The 14,729-nt window shown below is 44.0% G+C and overlaps 1 protein-coding gene across 1 annotated transcript in view; it reads left to right on the top strand.

Moving 5' to 3' along the window:
• The window catches only part of LOC108926548 (1-phosphatidylinositol 4,5-bisphosphate phosphodiesterase gamma-2-like), a 29,591-nt gene that overhangs the window by 11,951 nt on the left and 2,911 nt on the right, over positions 1 to 14,729 (top strand). The window contains exons 22-33 of the mRNA XM_029253538.1: positions 609 to 803; positions 921 to 1,040; positions 1,205 to 1,385; positions 2,013 to 2,076; positions 2,683 to 2,858; positions 3,709 to 3,811; positions 10,644 to 10,850; positions 11,155 to 11,297; positions 11,659 to 11,773; positions 11,956 to 12,123; positions 12,237 to 12,324; positions 12,599 to 12,696. Of these exons, the coding sequence (XP_029109371.1) occupies positions 609 to 803; positions 921 to 1,040; positions 1,205 to 1,385; positions 2,013 to 2,076; positions 2,683 to 2,858; positions 3,709 to 3,811; positions 10,644 to 10,850; positions 11,155 to 11,297; positions 11,659 to 11,773; positions 11,956 to 12,123; positions 12,237 to 12,324; positions 12,599 to 12,696 (1,658 nt within the window). The remainder of the gene's footprint in view (positions 1 to 608; positions 804 to 920; positions 1,041 to 1,204; positions 1,386 to 2,012; positions 2,077 to 2,682; positions 2,859 to 3,708; positions 3,812 to 10,643; positions 10,851 to 11,154; positions 11,298 to 11,658; positions 11,774 to 11,955; positions 12,124 to 12,236; positions 12,325 to 12,598; positions 12,697 to 14,729) is intronic.

Below are 14,729 nucleotides of genomic sequence, written 5' to 3' on the forward strand. Positions count from 1 at the left end.
TGTCTCTGCATAGTGTGCTTATTTCCCCATGCTCTCTCCAGCCACTTTGTTTATAAGGTGATAAGTGTGGCCAGTTGTGTAAACTGAGGGAAATCTGTATTATTAAGCTTTTTTGACTGTGGGTAAAAGTGACTTTGCAGTTATGTGCGTAATGAGTTACAAACAGTTAGCTGCTTCAGTTGTATTCATAAGTTGAGGAATTACTCTGTGGTCGGTCTCTTGAACCAATGAAAAAAGATGTCAGCGGTAATTTCGGTTACTTCACTTACCTTAAACAAATTACCAGTCATCAACGGCATTTTGAAAAACAAAGTTTTTATATTTTTTTATATACTTTTATCTTTTGTTGTCTCCTTAATTAGAAGTTGCTGGTATTTATAATCTGCGGTATTTGGCCTGAGACAGACATTGGGAACTGTGCATTACATGCAGCCCTGTCCCATGCCCTTGCAAACCCACACTTTGACATGGTGCTGTTGTGAAGTGTGACATGGAACACTCTCCGATGACAAGGACTTACTGTATATGGGACCTTGAATGCAAATTGGAGCTTTGATGTGTGGTAAGATAAAAGAAAGGGGTTCATGGTGGTTTGTTCTTTCCTACAGGCTTGAAGGAAGAGTACAGCACTTCAGGATGCAATCAAAGTCAGAGAACAGACAGACATTCTACTATTTGTCAGAAGACCGACTCTTCTCTAGTATCTACGAGCTCGTTAAGCACTATCGCCAGAATGCCGACTTCCAGGGAAAATTCTTCCTGACGGATGCAGTGCCTTGCCCTAATGTACACCTCCTACAGAAGTGAGTTACAGCCATCCGTGGATTGTGGTGGTTCCATTCCAAGATCTGTATTTTTTCCCCTGTGGACGGCATGTAAAGAGCAGTGTAATATTTGGGGATGTGCTTGCACTCCTTCAGCTGGTTCTACGGTAATATAAGTAGAGGTGAGGCAGAGGAGCTGCTCCTGAGAATGCCGCAAGATGGAGCCTTTCTCATTCGCCAGAGCGTGAACAGCGAGTCCTTTGCCATCACCTTCATGTACGTATTTGCGTCTTTTCCCTCTCTTCTAAGTACAGAGTATATATAGTAGCATCCCTGATATGAGTTCATTTCCTGTGATATTTCATACCGATCATCTTGCCCAGAACTGTCATTTCAAGAACTGAAATCTCTTTCCTGTCTTTGTGTGTGATATGAATCAGGGCTGATGGCAGTGTGAAGCACTTTCATATCCAAAAGAAAGGCTTGATGTTTGTGCTGGACTGCTCGGCAGAATTTGACAACTTAGTGGACTTAGTCAAGTACTACCGCAAGAACCCACTCTACCACACAACCAGGCTGAGATACCCTGTCACAGAGGAGCTGGTGATAAGACTAGACTCGGTGAGACTGGATGAAATGGAGTGGTGGAGAGAGTGGGGTTGAAGGGTCATTGAAATAAATCCATGACTTTGATGCTGTAGAGGAATATAATTATTGTGTCTTAGCTTTTCGGAAGGAATTTGTGGGTAACATGCTTGAAGTAGAGCTATATGCTACATGCCATTATTCCTTGTACACCGAGGGAACTTAATCAATGGCCATGATCATGGCTAGCGTAAATATCAGAGCACACTCATCTCCTGGAGAATGGGCTCTGGTGTAATAAAATTTAATATAGCAGTATGTTAAAATAAGCAATGCTCTGCTCACATAACAGGTCTTTGGGTTGTGATAGTGAGATTTTTACTGTATATTGGCCATTTTACAGTTATACTGTAAAAGTAATGTGAAAAAAATGATATAATGCTGGGAACACACACACATTAACCATCAAATCAAAATAGACGCAGATATATTTGACGTTATTGCTTATTTGTTTAGTCAGTCAATAAGACTGAAAAGGCATCCCAAAGCATCCATTATGCAATATTTGATTTTTGGTCAAGTTTGCTAATTAGAGAGTATTGATGGTATGATGTTAAAGCAGTTGTAAGTTCCACATACATTCATTGGAAAATATTGTTACAGGTAACAGAAGATAACCCTCTAGGACCACTGTGTAAAGGTGTATTTGACCTGTCAAAGTGCGATGGTGAGAAACTCATACAAAATTTTGCCTCTCATGCCACATACGCATTGCCCCTTATGTTCATACAGTATGCAAACATATACTCATACTATGTTAAGAGAACTACATTTTCCAACAGGACAAAAACTATTCATTACAAAACACAGTGGCAAAATAGTTTTTCTTCAATACAAAATAAAACCTCTTTATCAACTAAATACTCCAGCACATATGTCTTTGCTTTTTTGTGTATCAGTTACAGTATATGGTTCTGTGTGTACGGTGCATCTTGAACTATATTTCCTCTTGCTATCTATGTATTCACAGCAGATCTAGTTAACAATATCCAAAATGAAATGGCACATTGTTCAATGTCCCAATTCAGGTTTTTCTCCAAGTACTGTATGGTGCTTTCTGATAGTAGTAGTAGTAAGGAAATTAACAATTTAGAGGGAAATTACTGAATACTTCAACAACTGGGAAGAAAAACTGGTCCCAGCTTCTTGCTGCAGTTTTCATGGATGTTTATCCCTGCTTCTGCTTCTTGTTCTCCATCATCACTAAGCAGTGGTGCAGCCTAGCACATCACAAATAGGCTTTCACACTATTGCTGACTCTTTGCGCCCTCAGTGACGTTAACCGCTGGGAAGAACGGTCTGCCACAGGTTTTCACGCTACACGTGAAGGAGGATGAGAGCGTGCTGTCCTATGATCTGGGCACCACCTCGGAGGACATTACTGAATGGTTCAGTCTAGCCTGGGATGCCATGTATCGTGAGAAAACCAAGCAGTCTAAGGCAAGCCATGTGGCCTTTGCCATATATCATGCATTTTCCATTTTTGGTTTTTTAGATGAAATGCTTTTTTGGTAACTGGGTCATTTTTATTAATTTTGGATTTCATTGTATAATTGTGCTGAATTTTTATTCAGATTTAGCACAGCTGACCTAAGACTAAATATCAAGAGAATCAAGAGGTACTGACAAAATTAAATTGATATAACAAGCTGGCCATACGTTTTTCCTTTTGTGTAACAGTTCTATATGAAACAAGATACTGTAGAGAGTAATACTAATTGTAAAACATCACAAGCATCTTCCAGCTATGATCATATGACTTTGAAATGGATTGTTACCATTTGTAAGACTGGTAAAATATGCGTGCGTGCGCGCGCACACACTTTCAGAACCGCTTGTCCCATACGGGGTCGCGGGGAACCGGAGCCTACCCAGCAACACAGGGCGTAAGACCAGAGGGGGAGGGTACACACCCAGGAGGGGACGCCAGTCCGTCGCAAGGCACCCCAAGCAGGACTTGAACCCCAGACCCACCGGAGAGCAGGACTGTGGTCCAACCCACTGCGCCACCACACCCCCAGGGGTAAAATATGTATCCAAATTTAAATTTTATACTGTATAGTGGGTTGTATCCTGAAGTGACTTGTTTTCAGGTAAATACAGTATTTTGCAGCCTGTGCTTTTTTGAACCAGGATATGTGCAAATGTGAGGAGCTAAAGAGCATTACTTTTTAACGTAAACATATGTTTTTTTTTTTTTTTTGTTTTCTTTTTTTTTTTTTAAAAACCTCAGAAGCCATGGCTGGTTTTTAGATAATAGAATCTGATGTGTGAGTGACCAGAAGCTGTTTCTTTTTAGAAGTCACAAAAAAAAGAGAATGATAAGAAGCATGTGGTGGCCAAGGAGATGTCTGACCTGGCTGTGTACTGCCAGCCCCGCAGAAAGGACATATACAACTTTGGTATCCTCTGCGATTTCTCTCCAGACACTCTGTACTGTTCTCCCTGCGTGTTGTGCACACCCAGTACGTTAACGCAGTTTAACAGCAAGCCAAACTCGATTCTCACGAGCCAGGATTATGAGCGTCTTGCTCCTTTATTGTCTCCAAATGTGAAAATGCGAGTGAAAAGTTATTGCTTCCACGGGCGTAGGAAAGCACACAGAACTCAAGACGCTTCCACTATGCCTATCGCAACAGTAGCGCATCATGGAAATAGCGCATGTGCACAAATTGCGTATAACTTACGGAAATAAAGGTTCCGCTCAACAAAGCAATTAATCACATGAACTAAACAGATCTGCGGGCAGAACACTCCCCGTCTGGCATAACTAATGCCACTAAATTTAAGCTGTTTTCTCTCTGTCCTTTTCAATCCTGTTCTTCCCAGTCATTTTCCAGCAGGAGGACGACGTCGGAGATGGGCCGCAGGTAAGTCTTCGAGGTGCCCTGAGATGACGTCCGTACTTCAACTGTGCGGACCTTTCCATCGCTGCTTGGAGAGGTTGACGTGACCAGAGCCATTGGCCACTCATTCCTAGGCGCTTGACTTTGGTGTAACAACACAATGTCCCCAGGTTGCAGGTTCCGATGCGTTCTGTGCCACTTGCGTCTTGAATGGAGCGTACTTAGGTATTCGTTTCTCCAACGGCCCCAGAATTCGTTCGCAAGCGCTTGCACTTGCCTCCACTGGCCTTTCAGGAGATCTTTCCCAGTGAAGATTCCTGGTGGAGCATGTAGGCCTGGCTTTTGAGTTAGGAGCATGGCAGGGGATAGCAGAACTGGTGAGGAGGGATCCGATGAGATGGGGACCAGCGGCCTTGCGTTGATTATTGCTGAGGTCTCTGCCATCAGGGTACACAGAACCTCATGTGTCAGGTGAGTGCGTTTGTTTTGTAAAAGCATAGAGTCTAATATTCTGCGTGTCACTCCAATCATACGCTCCCACACTCCCCCCATGTGGGAGGCGTGCGGGGGATTGAACTTCCATGTGCAGCCGTTGCTGTGGAGATACTTCAGGATGCTGGTCTGCCTCTCATCAAGACACCCCATGCCCAGTTCCGCGCTGGCAGCGACGAAGTTAGTCCCCCTGTCTGACCTAAGCTGCTTTGCGGGGCCTCTAACTGCAAAGAATCTCCGCAATGCATTGATACAGCTGGTGGCATCCATAGACTCTATAACTTCGATGTGTACTCCCCTGGTACTCATACATGTGAACAGAATGGCCCACCTTTTGCTTTGCGCTGCACCTCCACGAGTGCGTCGAGTGACCACCGACCATGGTCCAAATATGTCCAGCCCCACGTACGTGAAGGGTGGAGATGTGTTGAGCCGCTCCGGAGGGAGGTCAGCCATCTTTTGCACTTCTACCTTCCCCCTGAGCTTTCGGCATATTACACAGCGATGAAGGATAGAACTCACCAGCCTCTTGCCAGCAACAATCCACAGTCCAGCCGCTCTGATGGCCCCTTCTGTGAACTGACGCCCCTGGTGTTTCACTTCCATGTGATGGTGTTTCACAAGCAGCTTGGTAACATGGCTATTCTTTGAGAGGATGATTGGGTTTTTTACCTCTGATTCAAGGGAAGCATGTCTGAGACGCCCTCCGACCCTCAGGAGGCCATCACTGATGTAGGGGTCAAGGGTCAGGATTGGACTTGAATTAGGGACTTCTGTGTTTGCTTGAAGAGCAGCATATTCGTTCGGATATGTGTCTCTTTGAACAGACTCTAGTATGAGCCTCCTGGCTGCCTCGAGTTCTCCCGGAGTGCGAGGCCTGCTACATTGATGCCATCCTTTACACATGTGCTGCGATGTGTCGGTGGAGCCTGACTTGTGGGAACGTGCCTGATGTATCAAGAGGGAAACAGCTCTCAACAAGGAGTTCCATGTGGAAAAATGCTGGAATCTTTCAGAGCCAAGTCGCTTAGCTTCAATGTGGGTAGCGAGAGCCGTTACTTGTGGTCTGACGTCCACGTCCATTTCAGGGTCTATCAGTTCAAAGTGCTCGTGCTTCTCTGGCTTTGGAGGCTTATAGAGGAAGTCAGGTCCCTTGAACCACATTGTGTTCATGAGCTGTGATGCAGCCACAGATCTGGTGGCTAAGTCGGCTGGGTTCTCTTCTGAAGGGACGTAATGCCACTGCTCAGGGGACGTTGACTGGCGTATGCGATTCACGCGATTGTGTACGTAGACAAAGAATCGCTTTGAGTCATTACAGATGTATCCGAGGACCACCCTGCTGTCGCAGTAGAATTGTACAGCGTCCGGCTTGTGGTCCAGTTCGTCTAAGATCAGCTCCGCTATCTCAACCGCCAGGACGGCCCCACAAAGCTCAAGGCGTGGGATTGTGGGCTCCGGCTGCGGTGATAGTTTCGCCTTTCCCAGGACAAATCCAACTTCACAACGGCCATCTTCAGTGACAGCTCTTAGATAAGCTACTGCCCCTATGGCCCAGTTTGAGGCATCGGAAAAAAGACACAGTTCCGTGTACATAGGTCTTGAGAGTGACTTGGGTATATAGCAGCGAGGCACGTGGAGGCTGCTTAGCTCCTCGAGTGACGATTTCCACACTTCCCATTTGCTCATCTTTTCATCTGGCAGAGGAGCATCCCAATCCTGAACTCCACTGGACAGCTCCCGCAACAGCAATCTGCCTCTGATCGTCACTGGTGCTGCCAGACCCAAGGGGTCAAAGATGCTGTTGACGACTGATAGCACCCCACGACGGGTGTAAGGCTTGTCAGTGACAGCTACTTTAAAGGTGAACATATCTGTGCTGATGTCCCAGCATAGGCCTAGGCTCCTTTGGGCCGGCAGAGTCTCATCATCTAGACCCAGGTCTTGGATGCCTGAGGCCAGTTCTTCTGGTTTGAAGGCTTTCATCACAGTGACGCTGTTTGATGCGATTTTGTGCAGCTTCAGGTTAGACTCTGCAAGTGATGCACAAGTACGCTTCAGTAGGTCTATAGCTGTAGACTCTGTAGGAAGGGATATGAGCCCATCGTCCACATAGAAGTGTCTTTCAACAAAGTGCCTTGTGTCAGCTCCATACTTTGGTTCTCCTTTCTGAGCAGCTCGCCGCAGACCGTAGATAGCAACCGCCGGGGATGGGCTATTGCCAAAGACATGCACTCGCATGCGATATTCTTCTATCTCTTTGGATAGGTCATTGTCTTTATGCCACAGGAATCTCAGGTAGTCTCTGTGGTCGTGCTTTACCAGGAATCCATAAAACATCTGTTGGATATCAGCAGTGACTGCGATGAGATCCTTCCTAAACCGTAACAGCACACCCAGGAGAGTATTGTTCAGATCGGGGCCTGTAAGCAGCACTGAGTTGAGGGAGACACCGTGTTGTTGGGCGCTTGAGTCAAACACGACTCGTATCTGCCCTGGCTTCTGCGGATGGTACACCCCGAAAATGGGCAGGTACCAACATTCTTGCTTCTCATGGATGGGCGGTGCCTTCTCTGCATGTTTGTTCTCGAAGAGCTTTTCCATGAAGGAGGAAAACTGTTGCTTCATCGCCGCGTTTTTGCTCAGAGTGCGTCTTAAAGACCTAAGGCGGGACAGTGCTTGCTCTCTGTTGTTCGGGAGTGGGGGACGAGGTGACTTAAACGGTAAGGGAGCTACCCAATTGTTCTTTTCATCCTGATGGACTTCTTTCTCCATAATCTTTAGAAAGATCTCATCCTCGAAGGACATGGCACATTTGTTGTCATTGTCTGTACGCTGAAAGACCCTAAGCCCGAGCTTGTCTTCAGGTTGCATAGGTTTTGACGTGGATGTAGAGAGACCATACCTGCGCTCCCCGCCGTAGCACGGTTTTTCCTTTACCCTGATGCTGTTATGGCAAGGAGTGAGGAGAGACGGGCGTCCGTTCTGTAGGATGTGGGTTCTGAAGACACTCAGAGTTGGTTTATGAGCATTGTCAATACACACGTCACCTACAATTACCCAGCCTAAGTCTAGACGCTGAGCAAAGGGTGCATTATGTGGTCCATTGAGTTGCTCTCGCACCTTGTGCACACGTATCATGTCTCTCCCTAGCAGGATCATCATCTGCGCGTCAGGATCTAGCTTGGGAATGTGGGGAGCAATGTGCCTTAGGTGAGCGTGCGCGAGAGCGACCTCTGGAGTTGGAATCTCAGATCTATTGGTCATTATCTCATTGCACTCAATGAGTGGTGGAAGGTCCATGCACACACCTCCATTCACTGCTTCAATTTGAAAGCCTACCGCCTTTCTTCCAGTCATCTCCGTGGTGCCTGCGCATGTCTTCATCAGGTATGGTGACAGGTTGCTCTCAACCCGGAACAGGTGGAAAAATTCAGAGCGGGCCAGTGAGCGGTTACTCTGATCGTCAATGATGACATACATTTTGATGGAGTGCTTTGGTTGACCCCGGGGGAAGACACGCACCAGGCACACCTTTGAGCAGGACCGCATGAGGCTGCCCTTTCCGCAGACCTTGGTGCATCGTGATGTCACCTCAAGTGGAGGACTGCCTCGTGCTTCTGCGTCTGGTTCTAGAGTGGTCAGTGGAGCAGGAGGTTGGGAGGTGAGAGGGTGCATTGCAGAGCAGTGTCTTTCGCTCTCACACTCGCCGCATTTCAAAGTCGCTTGACAATCCTTGGCCTGGTGCCTTGGAGAGCAGCACTTAAAACAGCGTTTGTGTTCCTTTAGGATGCTTTTTCGTTCCTGCAATGTTTTCATTCTGAATAGCCTACATTTTTCCAAAGGATGAGTTTTCTTGTGCACAGGGCAGTATCGGGCTAGATCATTGTCTCCTCTCTCAGCCTCTGTAGTGCTTGTGGAGTCTGCATCAACTGTGGCAGACACGTCTGTCTTTTGCACAGATATGGCAGTCTTGAATCCGCTGTGCTTTGATTGAGTTCTCTCACCTTTGTTATAAGACTGACCGCTGCCAGACAAGATGAAACTTGGGTCATTTCTGGCCTTAGCCTGGTCATAGACAAAGTCAACAAAAAATGAAAAAGGAGGAAAAGTTACTCTGTGCTGTTCCTTGTATAGTGAGCCGGTGAAGAGCCATTTGTCTTGCAGGGCTGGAGGCAACTTTTCCACTATGGGCTTTATCCCACGAGGAGTATCGAGGTAGGCCAGGCCAGGAAGATAGCCATCATTTTTAGCTGCGAGCAGCTCCATGAGAAGATCGCTGAGCTCTCTCAGTTTTGTGTTGTCCTTAGCCGACAGACGGGGGAAGCTATCCAATCTTTTAAATAGGGCATTTTCCACTATTTCTGGTGTAGCATAGCATTCCCGAAGTCTTTCCCAGGACAGATGGAGGGCAGCTCTGGGGTCAGTAACATAAACGGCACGGATCCTTCTCACATGCTCAGATGACTCTTTACCCAGCCATTTCACGAGAAGGTCCAACTCTTCACTATATGTGAGCCCCAAGCCCTGTGTCGCGTTGAGGAATGAGGACTGCCATGCTCTGAAGTTCTCTGGCGTGTCATCGAATTTGGAGAGACCAGTGGTCACTAATTCTCTGCGTGCTAGGAACTTGGCAAAGTCTAACATGGTTGAAGTGTTAGCATGAGAAGGATGCTGACCATGTTCTCTGCGTGGGTAATCCGATGGTCGTGAAGTAAGTATGCGTTCAGTTGCACATGCGTGCTGATCTGCTGAGGGTCTGAAGAGATTGAGCGGAGGCTTCTCCTCTGCAGCTACAGATGTTGTTTGCTGAGTATCATTGTTCGCAGCGTGCCGGATTTCATCGTGATGCGATAAAGCAGGAGTCTGAGTACTGACCTGTGACCGGCGCCGCACATATTCTTCCGTGCGCTGCTGAATCACTTGTGGCGAGACAGCGCTCCTCACACTTTGCATGTCATCATTTCCCATAGCTGCGGCTGCTTCTAAGATTTCAGCGTTTACTCGCGCAGCTTCCGCTTCCTTTTCAATCTCCAATGCTTCTAATTCTAGATCTAGCCTAGCTCTCTGCTTTTTTATTTCTAGCTGTCTTTTAGCATAAGCCACCTTGGTAAGAGCTGCTTCAGCTGAGGCTCTAGCCTTGGCAGCAGCCTCCATGATAGATGACTTGGAAGAAGATGAGTGCTTAGAGCTCGCTCTTGATGCTGCATGGACTGAAGAGTTGGGTGAAGATGGACGCTGCATGCTTGCGTTCTTGTATTTTTTCCTTGCACCCACCGCTGGTATAACTTTTCACTGTACTGTTCTCCCTGCGTGTTGTGCACACCCAGTACGTTAACGCAGTTTAACAGCAAGCCAAACTCGATTCTCACGAGCCAGGATTATGAGCGTCTTGCTCCTTTATTGTCTCCAAATGTGAAAATGCGAGTGAAAAGTTATTGCTTCCACGGGCGTAGGAAAGCACACAGAACTCAAGACGCTTCCACTATGCCTATCGCGACAGTAGCGCATCATGGAAATAGCGCATGTGCACAAATTGCGTATAACTTACGGAAATAAAGGTTCCGCTCAACAAAGCAATTAATCACATGAACTAAACAGATCTGCGGGCAGAACACACTCTGTGCACTCTTAATATACTTCAGACAAAGTTGAATATTTTTCAGCACAGCATCTGCACCTGAACATTATATCTAATTCCTTAGAGCATAAAAATATAAATTCTACTCACAATTGCCAATTTCTAATTACATATACACATTAACCACATTAACAAATCAATCAGATGTAACAGCTTCCTGGGTTTACACCACAGTGTGTGCAACACAGTGCTGCTTCTTGCTTTGAATTGCTTTGCACTCATTTTTAACTGGTTCAGTCCACCTTGTTTCCTCAGAAAGATACGACTACAAAGAGATCCGCTCCTTTGTCGAGAACAAGGCACCGCTGAGCGACAGCAAAGTGCGTGATTTCCTTAGGTACAACCGCAAGGCCCTGAGCCGTATCTACCCCAAGGGCCAGCGTGTCGACTCCTCGAACTACGACCCCCTCCCGCTGTGGATTTGTGGCTGTCACATGGTGGCACTGAACTTCCAGACCGCTGGTGAGGATTGTCCGAAACGAGGCCCCCATAATGTCATTCTCATCTGGATTCATTGTGTGAACGAACGTTTGTGTTCCTCTAAGACGCGAGTCAGAAATCACTCTGAACTATTCCCTCTGTGTGGGAATAGTTCAGACTGATTTCTGACTGTGCTACAGTGATATTCACATCTTTTTAAAGCTCACATTTTGATGGTTGTGTCTTATTTCTGATCTGTTTATGCTGAAGAATGTTAAGTACATGAGAATGTTCTGTAATAATTGTAAGAATTGCGCAGTTTGGTAATGGTTTGTGTCGCCTCAAGACAAGTTTATGCAGGTGAACAACGCCCTCTTCAGCCTGAATGGGGGCACTGGGTATGTGTTGCAACCAGAGATGATGCGCTCAGATGGCTTCAACCCAAAGATGCAGCAGGACAAGAAAGTCCAATACACCGTCACTATCAGAGTAAGACATGCCTCTTATCAGCCTTTTCATGACTTCCCCACATTCTAAGGGCCTACATCATGTAACACCAGCCCCTTCTCCTTACTTCCTGTGCAGAACTGTTGTAACATTCATATCAAGTCTTTTCAGTTTAACTAGCACTATCTCACATATTTTGCTTTGTTCCGAACTATTACATCTTAATGAAAAAGTATGACTTTTCCATTAAAACTGAAAATGTCAGTGCTCATAGAAAGGTTACGGTGCAACGCATTCTGCTGCGGAGAGCTTAAATCAGTAAAGAAAACAATTGCACATGGTGAATTTGTCTTGAAGACTCCAGTAATTATACAGTTTGACAACCTTTTGCTTCTCCTTGCAGGCAATCGCAGCCAGACACCTGCCAAAATCTGACCACAGCATCAAAAGTCTCTTTGTGGAAATAGAGGTTTTTGGACTTTATATAAAGAACAGAAATTTCCAGACCACAATCTGCAGTAAGTATGGAGGGACTGCAGGTGAGGGGAATTACAGGATAATAAGGATGAGGACAACATATGTATGGATAGTGTCAGTGTAGGCACAGTGACACTATGTGAATGTTAATTTTTAACAAACACTGATATCAAAGCTCTCCCTGTTTTAACAAACTAGTACTTCATGTGTGTATACTTTCCAGAGGACAACGGGTTGAACCCAGTATGGGCAGGTCGTCCAGTACCTGTCGAGTTCCTGGTTTGTGAACCGGAGCTGACCTTTGTGCGTTTTGTAGTCAATGAAGAGGACATGTTTTCAGACCCAAACTTTCTGGCACAAGCAACGTTCCCATTTAAGGGCATCCGTTCAGGTGAGGAGCCTGCAGACATGTTTATGCTCATCACGTACATACAGTGTGTAGATATAAGAGGATTCATGGTCAGATCTCACAGAAAGACCCCTCTTCTTCTTCTCTTTCATAAGGATACCGCTCAGTGCCTCTGAAAAACGGTTACAGTGAAGACATTGAGCTGGCTTCCTTGCTTGTTTATATTGATGTGCAACTTGGGGGGTAAGGCTGGGATTCTATGATCATGTCAGTCATACTTGTCACTGCTATAGTCAAAACCCCTAAAAATATCCAGAAGTATTAATCTGATAATTTTCTCAAATGAAACACAAAAGACAAGAATGTGAAGGGAAAACTCATAAGAAAGTACAGGAATCTCAGTAACCTTGTGGGACTTTTAAGGTGTCCTGTACATATTGACCCTCAGGTATCTGTAGGGCATGTGTGGGAATGATGGTGTCAGCATGTCAAACATAAATCGGTTTGTTTCTCAGAGAGTAGAAGAGGAGATGAACTCATCTTCCAGTCAACTTTGGAGAAGAACAGAGAGCGCAGCAACAAGCTCAACTAAGCAGCATGAAAATCTTGGAACTTGTAATTCTTTGTCAACTTTATGGAGATTCCTTTCTGTACTTCAACAGCAAATTTTGCTCCTAAAAATTGGTGACAAATCTGCAATGCTTTTTTGCCTCTGCCTATTCAATGATTATTTACATTTATGTTTACATTTACTCATGTAAGTGGCTTTTCTCAAAATCAATTAAGGATAAACAAAAGAACATCTCATGACCTAATTAGTTTAACCAATACATAGCACTGGTATGAAACTAATCCATGCTTTGCTAGCCGTGAAGATGACATAAAATATTTTCAAATGCAAAAATATTACATTTCAACAGCATTATTTATTAATTCATGTCATGAACATCTGTCCTTTCTCTTTTACAGTGTTAAAAGATGTCATTAGCAGCTTTTAAAATTAATGTAACATTTATTTATTGATTAAATAGGAATGCCCAGCCTGCACTAGAAAATATATGATAATATGATTTTCTTGTAGTGTATTAAGTACCTTTTTAATGACTGCTTTCATTTTAGTTTCTATTGGTTTAAAAAAGATAAACAGCAAGGTAATAAGAACAATTAATAATATATCCTGTCACATAGATATGGCATTCTTTGCTGTACTGTACTTCCTTGTGAAATGGATATGTAATTTAAATAAATAAACAAAAAATTGCAGTCAGATTCCCTTATTATGAAGAAAGTTCCTAATATACTTCTATAAAATTGATAAAAGCATTTAAAAATAAAAATCAAAAGACTTTCTGATTGACTGAAATCTAGTATATCTGGGGACTGGATCACATCTGCTACATTTCGAGATCATGACTTTTAAATCAGGCAATGATGCCAAATTAAATTTCCAACCATTTTATGCTACCAATCTGTACTCCATTTTACATAATTATTATAGAAAAAAATAGAAGGTAATAGTTAAGTCTTGAGCTGGGAGAACCACTGGAAACACTTATACCAGCATTAACAGCCTGTCCCAGAAGCTCAGAGCAGGATTCATCAGACAATCAATTCTCTCAAAAGCATTAAAAAAAAAAAAAAAATCACATTTCTGGATGAACTTTTGAATGCTAGTTTATTTATATTTTTATTGTTATAATCGGCTTATTTTGTTAGAAAACATAGTGGCCATACAGCTATGAGAATTTTTACATAGTGACAGTAGACTATAGAAATTTCGGTGTGCTTTTCACTCAAGCCATTGAACTGAGACTGCATTAACCAGCTGTTAATAATGTGCTTTTTTACTCTGAAACAGGAAGTTCTACAATACTGAAGCTTCTAGACCTTGATGCAGTAGATCATATAATTTTCATACTGAGGCTGGACTTTTGTATAGGTCCTTCTGAGTCACTTAAGTGGTTTGCCTTCCATCTAGACAATCTTTCCTGTTCTACCTGCTTGAAGGAAACATAGTAGATAACTTTTAATAGCATTTAACACAAAGGATTTAAACTTTGCCATCACAAAATGAACTATGGAGTTAAGAAAATTTTAACCGGGATCTATTGTTTAATACCTGTACAAATTTTATGTCTAGGACATATTTGTGGAAACCTAAGAATATTGCAAAACTGAACCGATTTCTTTCTGTTCAAGGTACAAAAACGGTTGTACAGTGCATGCCATTGTGTCCAGCAGACTTGATTGCTGTAATGTCTTACATTTTTGAATCTTCACAGCACTCTTGCCACATTACAACATATACAGAATTTTGTGATAAGGATTATAACAGGAAACGAAAAAGCCTTTACTATATCTACAAACTTGATCTTGCTGATTCTGGTGTTGCTGTGAAGCATGATGGGTTCACCCTTTGGTCTATCCCAGCAATCCACTACAGAAATACAAAATTAAAAAGTTCATCTAATTATTACCAGGTGAGACAGACTTTAAATCTCTGTTTGACGTACAAAAATATTAATGCTTCCGGACAACAAAACCGTCAGAAGATACTTCAAGAACTCATTCCTTTTCCATCTGACCTCTCACTTTCACCAACAGTCAGAATCACAATCTTTCACTCTTTAGCCAACAGACTACAAGAC

Source organism: Scleropages formosus, chromosome 7 (genome assembly GCF_900964775.1).
Source record: "Scleropages formosus chromosome 7, fSclFor1.1, whole genome shotgun sequence".
Taxonomy (NCBI): Eukaryota; Metazoa; Chordata; class Actinopteri; order Osteoglossiformes; family Osteoglossidae; genus Scleropages; species Scleropages formosus.